The sequence below is a fragment of the Pleurodeles waltl genome, chromosome 9, assembly GCF_031143425.1.
Source record: "Pleurodeles waltl isolate 20211129_DDA chromosome 9, aPleWal1.hap1.20221129, whole genome shotgun sequence".
Lineage (NCBI taxonomy): Eukaryota > Metazoa > Chordata > Amphibia > Caudata > Salamandridae > Pleurodeles > Pleurodeles waltl.
The window spans coordinates 35,462,521-35,473,902 of NC_090448.1; the positions used below are offsets into that span (position 1 = coordinate 35,462,521).

Below are 11,382 nucleotides of genomic sequence, written 5' to 3' on the forward strand. Positions count from 1 at the left end.
TTCTGACCTATTTGTCTGCCTTCTTTCCCACTTCTTGGGTAGAGGTCAGATCTGAGTCTACCAGTTACTGGTGCAACAAATCAGAGACACAATTGTTTAAAATATGCTCTCTCAGGATTAGATTATACAGGCTTTCATAGTCAGTCACCTTACTGCCATGTAACCAACCCTCCAAGACCTTCACTGAACAGTCTACAAAGTCTGTCCAGTCTTGAGAGGACTCTTTTCTGGTATCTCTGAACTTAATCCGGTATTGTTCAGTGGTTTAGCCAAATCCATCCAAGAGAGCATCCTTCAAAACGTGGTAGTTATTAGCATCACTTTCTCTGACAGTAAGGAGCCTATCCCTACCCTTACCAGTGAAAGACAGCCACAAGATAGCAGCCCACTGCCTTTGAGGGACCAACTGTACCATACAGGCCCTCTCAAGTGCAGCAAACAACTTGTTAATGTCATCCCCCTGCTTGTAAGGGGGGACTATCTTATGCAGGTTTCTGGAATCTTGCTCTCTAATAGGATTGCTATCAAAAACACTGCTGCTGCTGCCTTGGGGAACCAACCTCTGCCTTTCCCTTTCTACATCCAGAGATTCCATGTCTAAGGCCAGCTGCTGCTGTTTAAGCTTCAGCCTGGCCTCTTCCAACCTCAGCTTTCTGAGTTCCCTTTCCATTGTTATCCTCAGGGTGGGAGGCTTGGGAATTGTGAGACACAGAAGAAATATGGGAATTGGCAGAGTTAGACCTGTCCCTAACTGGCTGGACTCTTTAACCTGCCTTTAGGAGTGAAAGGTGCCCTACTAGTGTGTGACCCCCTCCCACTATCAGTGTCACTAGATGGCCTGTTAGCTGACAGGTCCTTGGAAGAACTCTCCCCAGCATCCTCAGGGGACTCCTCTGAGTCTGGCTGGGTACCCCCCTCCTCTACCCCCTGATCCTGGGATGGGCCAGACTGGTTCTGGTCACTTTCTAGGAGAAGGCTAAGGAGAAGATCTTTTGTGGATTCTTACCAATACTTAAACCTCTTTCAATGCAGAGACCCCTCAAACGTTTAAAGTTTAGACTACCATAGGTTGCCTGGACAACTGTGGGAATAAGTTCTACTGCAGAAATGATAGTTAGAAAGAGTTTAAGACAGAGAGAAAAAAGTTTAGAAACTTTTAGAGAAAAGAGAAAAACTTTTTTAAACTTTTCAAATCTTTTGAAAACTTTTCTTAATCTTTTTTTAGAAAGTTTAAAGAAAGAAAGTTAAACTGTTCAGGTTAACTGTGTATATTCTGAAGTATTTGGTATGTGTTTTTCTTATGAAAAGCACCAATGACAAAGTGGTAAAGCAGTTACAAGTACTTATCCCACCGCTGCACCACCAATGTAGGAGGCTGGCCTGGCTTATAGTGGGTACCTGGTGGTACTTACACCTTGTGCCAGGTCCAGTTATCCCTTATTAGTAGATTAGTAGTGTTCTAGCAGCTTAGGCTGATAGAGGTAGCTATAGCAGAGCAGCTTAGGCTGAACTAGGAGACATGCAAAGCTCCTACTATACCACTTATATCATATAGCACTATATCATAAGAAACACAATACTCAGAGTTACTAAAAATAAAGGTACTTTATTTTAGTGACAATATGCCAAAAGTATCTCAGAGGATATATTCCCTTAGGAGGTAAGTAAAATACACAAAATATACACACAAACCAAAATCAGTTAAGTAAACAGTTAGAAAAGTAGTGCAAACACTGTAGAATACAATATAATGCAATAGGAGACAATAGGCCTAGGGGCAACACAAACCATATACTCCAAAAGTGGAATGCGAACCACAAATGGACCCCAGGCCTAGTGTAGTGTGTAGAGGGTCGCTGGGAGTGTAAGAAAACACTAAGGGTGTCCAAGATACCCCACCCCAAGACCCTGAAAAGTAGGAGTAAAGTCACCCTACTACCCCAGAAAGACAGTAAAGTCGAGATAGGAGATTCTGCAAAGGCAACAACTGAGTGCAAAGCACTGAAGACGGATTCCTGGACCTGAGGACCTGTAAAGAAAGGGGACCAAGTCCAAGAGTCACGCAAGTGTCCGGGGGGGCAGGAGCCCACTATACCCCGGATGAAGGTGCAAAAGGGCTGCCTCCAGGTGGAAGAAGCCAAAGATTCTGCAACAACGGAAGGTGCCAGGAACTTCTCCTTTGGTCAGAAGATGTCCCACGGCGTGCTGGAGGATGCAGAGTTGTTTCCACGCAGAAAGACCGCAAACAAGCCTTGCTAGCTGCAAGAGTCGCGGTTGAAGATAATGGGTGCTGCACGGGCCCAGGAAGGACCAGGAGGTCGCCCCTTGGAGGAGGAGACAGAGGGGGCGCTCAGCAACAGAGAGAGCCTGCGCAGAAGCAGGCAGCACCCGCAGAAGCACTTGAACAGGCATTCAAGAAATCTGAGCACGGCGGTCGTCTCAACACAACAAAAGAGGGTCCCACGAAGTCCATGGACAACTCAACGAGTTGAGCAATGCAGGGCGGAGTGCTGGGGACCTGGGCTGTGCTGTGCACAAAGGAATCCTTGCAAAAGTGCACAGAAACTCTAGCAGCTGCAGATCACGCAGTACACAGGATTACTGTCTGGCAAGGGGAGGCAAGGACTTACCTCCACCAAATTTGAACAGAAGGACCACTGGACTGTCGGGGTCACTGGGATCCAGCTCCTGTGTTCCAGAGACCATGCTCATCAAGATGAGAGGGGACCCAGAGGACCGGTGATGCAGAAGTTTGATTCCTGCGTTAGCAGGGGGAAGATTCTGTCGACCCACAGGAGATTTCTTCTTGGCTTCCAGTGCAGGGTGAAGGCAGACAGCCCTCCCAGCATGCACCACCAGGAAACCGTCGAGAAAGCCGGCAGGATTAGGCGCTACAATGTTGCTGGTAGTCGTCTTGCTACTTTGTTGCAGTTTTGCAGGCGTCCTGGAGCAGTCAGCGGTCGATCCTTGGCAGAAGTCGAAGAGGGAGATGCAGAGGAACTCTGGTGAGCGCTTGCATTCGTTATCTGACGAGAAACCCACAGGAGAGACCCTAAATATCCCTCAGAGGAGGATTGGCTACAGAGAAAGGTAAGCACCTATCAGGAGGGGTCTCTGACGTCACCTGCTGGCACTGGCCACTCAGGTCTCCATTGTGCCCTCACACCTCTGCATTCAAGATGGCAGAGGTCTGGGACACACTGGAGGAGCTCTGGGCACCACCCCTGGGGTGGTGATGGACAGGGGAGTGGTCACTCCCCTTTCCTTTGTCCAGTTTCGCGCCAGAGTAGGGGCTGGGGGATCCCTGAACCGGTGTAGACTGGCTTATGCAAGGAGGGCACCATCTTTGCCTTTCAAAGCATTTCCAGAGGCTGGGGGAGGCTACCCCTCCCGAGCTCTTAACACCTATTTCCAAAGAGAGAGGGTGTAACACCCTCTCTCAGAGGAAATCCTATGTTCTGCCTTCCTGGGACTGGGCTGCCCAAACCCCAGGAGGGCAGAAACTTGTCTGAGGGTTGGCAGCAGCGGTAGCTGCAGAGAAAACCCCAGAGAGCTAGTTTGGCAGTACCCGGGGTCTATGCTGGAGCCCCGGGGATGCATGGGATTGGCACCCCAATACCAGATTTGGCTTGGGGGGACAATTCCATGATCTTAGACATGTTACATGGCCAAGTTCTGAGTTACCATTGTGAAGCTACATATAGGTATTGACCTATATGTAGTTCACACGTGTAATGGTGTCCCAGCACTCACAAAGTCCGGGGAAATTGCCCTGAACAATGTGGAGGCACCTTGACTAGTGCCAGGTTGCCCTCACACTTAGTAACTTTGCACCTAACCTTCACCAAGTGAGCGTTAGACATATAGGTGACTTATAAGTTACTTAAGTGCAGTGTAAAATGGCTGAAATAACGTGGACGTCATTTCACTCAGGCTGCAGTGGCAGTCCTGTGTAAGAATTGTCTGAGCTCCCTATGGGTGGCAAAAGAAATGCTGCAGCCCATAGGGATCTCCTGGAACCAAATAAGATGTTACTGAAGGTATGCAACTTGTTCTCCTGGCCCCTGGAGAATCTTGTAAGGAGAGGAATCTGCGGTTAAAGAGTTTCTACTAGAAAGATAATTAACGATGGCAAGTAACTTTTTCTTCGGGCAGCTAGTGTTTGACCCTAACCCCTGCATGTGACTGCTAAGTCCACTGAGTCACTGGTTGACTCAAAACCTGAAACCCTCACCACTCCAAGCTCACAGATATTACAAGCTAGAAAACATTTGGCAAGAAATGTCATATCCTGGTGCTCTGTCCCTTTTCCTATGTAGTTGTTGATTGTCTGCTCAGTCTTGAGTTATTCCAAAAGCTGGGACTGTAGAAGGGTTTGCAACCAGCTAAATGAAGCTCTACACATTTAGAAAAAAGGCACAATGAAATTCTTGTAGTAGGAGAAAAGCCCCACTACTCTCTCATGGCAATTCCTGACTAGAACACAAGAGGTACAGCTGACCTGTGGAGGATTCTTCATTAATATTGATAAACAGTGAATATGATCACCCACACCTGTGATCCCACAACACCACTTAAAACTGAGACAGTACTCTCCACATCAAACAAATTAGCACTTTTCAAAGAAAGATGTTTGCTTTGAAGCTTTTAATATGAAAGAGAAATATGAAAAGATCCCAGTTAAAAAAAAAAATTGGGATTAAACATATAGCAGCACTGCTGATGCTTAAAAATGAACATAATGAAAATAACTTAGCTTCATATGTATACAGCCTGCTGTCGTAAAAAAATAAGTGCCACCTCTGATGGCTACTTCCTCAGGCACATTCATCTCTTCAGGAATATTCTCAAGCTGGATCAGGAAACAGTGTTCCTCTAGCAATAACTCATGTGCCACAAGGAGATACCATGCCACTCCATTCACATCTCCTCCCACCTATGAAATTACACCAATGGCCTATATACAGCATTTTCTGAGGCAATGGCATCAGTTTCTGTTTTATAAACATCTTCCTGGTATAGGTTCAAGCTCTTTTTCGGTTTTCAGAGAATTCCTCAAAGGTTGTACATTTTTGAGTAAGCTAGGTCTAATGTCACCTACCTTCTAAAGGTCTTGGTGTTAAAACCATGTTGATGTTTTTGAAAGCAGATGTTGCTTTCTGATCCCTTTGACGTCTCCTTGTGATGCTTTTGACCTAACCATGCGTCCTTGACATGCAATTCCTCTCCTCTATCCCCAATTCCCCCCCAAGTTCATAAGGGAGAAGGAAGCCTTGGTGTGGTAGTGTAGCGAGATCCCCAAACGTACCCTCCCCTTAAATTAGTCTTCTGACAAGGAACTCTTTCCTCCACCTGGCCTTCTGCTAATACGCAAGAAACGCTATAAAAAGGACAAGTAGTTTATGAAGCGATTGCTTCTGTGAATCTGAATCACCATTCCCTAATTCCTGCTTCTTCTCGTCTTTCTTGATGCCTACTTATGCTCAGAAAATGTTCTGAGGGCAGAATGTGGTTGGTAGCCACTGGGATACTGTTATACAGTTCCTACTTGCATAACAGGACTGCATATTTAAGATGGCAGAACTTCAGAATGTGTGAGACTGAGTCGATCCAAACCATCAGCAACTGTCGGACAAAATTCCTGGCTTGCTCACAGTGCCTCACCCGAACCCCCAAGCCTACCGGATTGGAAGGTGACTGGCACCCTGAACATGACACTTTGACTCCCTAGGGAAGTTGTAGAAACAAATCATACCCTTTCATGGTATTACTCATGCATGCCAGAGGTGAGACACCTAAGAGAGGTGAGAAAAGGTTTCCAGTACATTTATTGAAACAATCACAATCTGGCATAAAGAAAGTGAGCTGCGTTAATTAGGCAGATGAAACAAAGCAATGTAATCAGCATTATAAACATGGTAAAGAAGATAACCAATCCAAACATGGTGAAGTTAGTTTTAGACTTATAGAAATTCTGGAGGTTTCTACCTAACCCTAAGTCTATGCTGAGAGCATAGCGGGTGTATCCTTCTGTCTGCCTGATCTAAGAGATTAGCCCCAACCCCATACCTGCAGACAGTATCAAGAGTTGACTTGCAGTGTAGATGGCAGTCCTCTCAGGAGGCTGGTAGATTAGCGCCTGCAAGCTGCATATCTCACAGCATGCGTCCCAGGATGGTCGGGGCTGGAATGCCCTCTCCCCCTTGCGGGTCAGTGGACCGTTTATATAATAAACCATACAGTGTTGGAAGTACAGTCCAGATAAAATGTTGTGTCAGGGTGTTAGAACCAGTTTCCTGAACGGGCAACACAAACTAGCATATTATGTACAGTGTTCTTAGTCTTGGACAGAAACTACTGATTACATGTTGTGCAAAGGCTAACAAAACAAGCAGCTTGTTCTTTATATTCCTAGAAAAAAAAGCATGCAGATAAAAATATGTAAAAAATCATTGCTTAAAGCAGCCTTACTAAAATTAGTAAAATATGATACATATATAAAATGAAGCTAAATGGAGCTAAAAATAGAGGGAACCAACATGGGTCCAAGAGGGTCCTCACGACAGTACCAGCTGCACACTGCAAGTTGTTACATTCATTTCAACCTGAAAATCAAGTTGGGCTTAAAGTAACAAGTAGTTTGGTACCTTAGATGACCCACTTTGGTCGCCCTGTTTCAGAGCTAGCACAACTGAGAGGTTAAGTGTGTAACCCTGCACTCGCCAGTGACCAACCAAGCTTTTTCACAGTGAAAACAGTTCTGCATTTTTACTATCAAAATATGTAAAGTTACACGTTCTGTCCGTGAGCATTTCCAGTCTCACGTTTCTTCTGCTGCCTCAAAGCAACTTTGTGTCCCCCCCTCCTCCATCAGCCTCCTTCTGTCCTAGGGGAGTCCATCACGAAGGCTCTGGGTGCTCCATTTAGTCTAAAAGTGTTTAATCGACCCGTCCGTTTTTGTCTATTCCACAGTTACATTTGTTGTGCATCAAGACGTATACCCTAGCCTACATCCCGATCTTGACGATGGAGGTCCTGGCTTGGTGCTAGAGGATTTTATTTTCGCTTTAAAAGTCGAGTGTCTTATATGTACCCATTGTGCCTCTGTTAAGGAAGAACTGATTAGTTGGCTAAAGGCTTTGTTCATTTATCGGCATTTTTTATTGTATGCTTTTATCATTTGGATAGTAACTGATAGATTTTGAGGCCACTACACAAGCCTAGCAAAGTTCATTGACAATGTGTCTATTTGAGGTGTATACCTAATTTTGCTCTTCTTAGTGAGTGACACTTTAAATTCTAGAAAACTGTGAAATTCAAAATTTGAGAAACTAAATTCGTTTTGGAGTTGTATAAAGAATTTCGAAGTCGAACCTCATAGTTTGGTTACTAGGCGTAGGCCTTTCTATCCCAGGATCATTTTGAGCCGTTCATTATATGTTTCTCGTGCTTCTAAATAGATATATATTTTTAGTTTGAAAACCTGGTTTTTAAGCGGCGATTCTGCGTTGTGTGGTGCGGGGTTAGTGTGTGATACAGAGGAAGAGTTTTTGCGCTTTACGAATTGGGTAATAGGTAGATGAGAGAGGCAGGAAGGCACATCTGTGTCTTCTAATAGCCATTGCGGGCCTTGGGCCACAGTTTTATTGTAGGCTCTTAAATGCGAAGTGATCTTTAATTCAGTCAGGTCAGTTAATGCCTGCAGTGTTTTAGATGCCTTCTACAGATAATTGTAGCTCTGTCGGCGACCTCATGTTAGCAGGTATTTCCTGTTTCAGGTATTTCAGTAATCCCCCCCCCCCCCCCCCCCCCCCCCCCAAATGTGTTTGAGTACCATGTGTTAGGTAATACATTTGAAGGAGAGAGATCATTATTAGTTTGACTATAAATTAATTTTTTCAGGATTAAAGTTGATATAATTTGCTTCTGCTGTTAAAAACTTCACTGCATTTTTTGGAACCTTTACAAATGTTCTTTCTTAGCTACATTAACTCTGATAAATATGTGATAGTTTGAATTCGAATTCAAGCTGACTCGATTTCACATTTGCTATATTACTAACACTGTATATGCATCTTTTTCTTTTTTTCTAAATACAGTTATGGATGTGCAGGCCTTTGAAAGGTTGCTTGGACCCTGTATGGACATTATGAAAAGGAATATTTCCCATTACGAGGAGCAGCTGGTTTCATTGTTTGGTTCCAGCTTGGACATAAAGGATCCAGGGAATTAAGGCACCACATACCTCAGTGCCTTCCTAGTAAAAGACACAGAAGAGCCTCTTATCTGCATCACAACACACAAGGAGAATGGGCACTACGGACAGTTACTACTACCGTCGTTATGGGCATTTTGCAAAAAGAAAATAGTCTCAGCACAGGCTGGTAGGGGTTCAACCTGTGGCTCCACTTTGCTGCTGAACTCACATTATTAGACCTAATAGTATTTATAAAATAAGAGGGGCACGGACCTTTCTTTCACTCGCTTGGTTCCAACGGCATGTCACTCCAACCATTTAAGTGCCTGATACAAAGCCCAAAGTATTACAAAAGAGTAACTAACCCCAGATGTTTTCAACACGCTTTTAAATCTACAGAAATGTTTTCTATAATAGACTGTTCATAATATTGTACGTACAAATCCTATGTTTCTGTGCCGAAGTGACAAAGGTTTGAATGTCGAGTTGTACGATATATGTTGTTTAATAAGATCTGCAGTTAGCCAGCGTAAAAAAAGCAAAGGCTCACTTAAGGGTAAATTATAATGAAAAACACTATTTTAAAAATGAGTGTTGTAATGGTACTTTCGATTAATGGTTATAGTCTGAACAGGAGGAGGGGTATATTTCTCTATAAAATGTTGAAGTTTCGTTCATGCTACAAGTGGCCTTTTTGGCTTTTATACAAATGTTGTCCCATTGCCCAAGTCGTCTTCTAGCACACATGACCTGAAGGCAATCATCAGTTTTGTAGAATGATTAGATTTCTTCATATCTGTATCTGTTTTATTCAGATTTTCAGTCACTAAAGAAATATATTCCTCCTTCTTACAACTAGCCTTTATAGTGCTCTTTCTCCCTGCAATTGATTATTTTTAAAACATTTTTAAAGAGAGCAAACTATTTTGTAATTTTAAGAAATGTCTATTGCAGGTTGCCCTCCTTCTTCATGTCTTGTCAACTATATTTTCACATCCAAAGGTCACAAACCTTAGCAGCGTTTTGCTTTTCATTTATCTGCTTTAGAATAATTTAGCAGTTACCGAGACTTTGGGCCTATTTTTCACTCACTTTCAGTGGCACATCAATGTCTTTTAGACATAGTTCACAGCATCATAGTCAACGTATTTAAGCAATTGAAAGTCTGATTATCTATTTTGATACGTAGTTGACTTACAGTATTGACCCCAAATATGATACTGAATCCGTACTAGCATGGCAAAATGGCCCAAAGATTTATATAACTAGAATAATTCCCAGAAGGGAGTTGGCCTGTGCAGAAAATATTATCGGTTTCCATCCTAACACCTCAAGAGAAGTCACGCCTTTTATTAATGCATCTGGGTCCGTGAGAGGAATAATTTGCTGATTCCAGTAATGAATACAAACATTATATGTACTTTTTTTCACAAGCTAAGTTGCGGTATGGCTGGTGTGCTGTTTTTGGATTCCCAACTTTTTTGTGGCTTTTTCAGTGACATCAAGGCCACGTGACTGGTTTTATCCTTTTCAAACAGCAGAATGTGTTGTCTTTATTTAATCGTCTTTCTAAAACTACCACTTTAGAATGTATTTTTGTTCCAAGGCATTCCATTTTTCACTTGCTTTTGTCAGATCTGTTATTTTTAAGGAGATTTGTACCAGTTGCTCAAAGAAGGTTTTAGGCTTCCAAGCTCTGTTACACACACAGAGCTCTTTTTGATACTCACAACGTTTGCTGTGATGGATCTTCACAAATATGTTGTCAATCAGGATTTTCTGCACTTCCTGCCTACAGCTGATACCAGGAGCTTCCCAGAGCTCTTTGAAACATTCTGAAGCTTCTGTGCTCGCTTTCCCTCGTTTTCTGCCACAAGGTTTTCTCTTAATTACTGGGTTTTTTTTCCGTAAAGTCCCATGTTTGAGCAAAGCGTGAATCAAGAGACCCTCTGAAGCTAGAAGTGAAATTTGGGGCCATTTATAAAGGTCCCATTAACAAACAGGAATACCTTACTGTTTTCCCCAGCTATCAGCAGGGCAGAAGGCGGAATCATTTTGGCACACTGTAAATATTTGTATACAAAACGTTTATGGCTTGTACTGTTAGTTCTTTCTTTAGATTAGTTTTCCACCCAGTGTAAATTACAGCTCTGTAGATCGAGTGACAAAAGGGATCCAGGAGATTGACATTATCAATGATCTTTATTATTCTTTGATTGAATATTAAAATATTACTTTTCGAGTCTAGATCAAGTGGTGCTCCCAAATAGTTTTGGAAAGTGATTATTCTGGGTCCATTTACTCAGAATGTGAATAGTGTTCCTGCTGATTGATCAGTTTAGGTTTGCCCAGCAAGAAGAATTGTAAGGATTAAAAATATAACTGGTTTTCCAGTAGTTCGCAATCCTTTGGCTATCTTGTGTTCTCTGAGCTCACAAACTGCAGAAATCTTAAGCTTTTAAATTGATTGTAGCCGCCAAGGCTTCCTAACTCTACAGTAAATTATCACTGTACTGCCATTTGTTTTATTATGCAATATGTTTAGTAATTGTACTCTTTACAGTACAGAAACACTAGAAAGGTGCCATTATGTATTTTGACAAAAATGCCCCTCATTAACCTAATAGAAACATAATGTACAATGAAAACCTTCATTCACTTTCGTTTATTGAAGAACCCTATCCACCTCTTATATATTAAAAAAAAAAAAAAATCTACTTTTTCCCGAGCAGTCTCTAAAGCACATATCTCGATATTACCTCAGAACGGCAGTCACCCTACAGTCTTTTCATATCCCCATTTTTTGAAGCTGTTTATTGGCTTACATCTGTGTGTTTTTTTTGCTGGTTGTACTTGCATTTCCACTTTTCTAGTAACATTGTTAATTTGACCCATACCTGCCAGTTATGCTGCTGTTTACCAAAGGCGTGAACATGTTCATCAGTCACACATCCAGTGTTAAGTTTGTATGTGACGTTTCTCCAGTAAACTACAGGTACACACTGGGCTGCTTCTTTACAAACTATTTTTAGTAAAAAAAAATTCAGTTTCAAAGTGTTCTTTTTCAAAGCGACCCTTTTGGCTTGCTTTGGATCCAGACTCCATGACATCGTAGCTGCATGGTCTTGTAATGTCCCTAGACTTCTACTGGCTCTTAATTAAGTCTGGCATTTATGATTACTAGT

General features: G+C 42.6%; 1 protein-coding gene across 1 annotated transcript in view; it reads left to right on the forward strand.

Moving 5' to 3' along the window:
- PRKAR2A (protein kinase cAMP-dependent type II regulatory subunit alpha) overlaps positions 1-10,601 on the forward strand; it is a 716,041-nt gene extending 705,440 nt beyond the window's left edge. The window contains exon 11 of the mRNA XM_069206211.1: positions 8,100-10,601. Coding sequence (XP_069062312.1) covers positions 8,100-8,233 — 134 coding nt within the window. The 3' untranslated portion in view covers positions 8,234-10,601. The remainder of the gene's footprint in view (positions 1-8,099) is intronic.
- Positions 10,602-11,382: the final 781 nt, after the last annotated feature.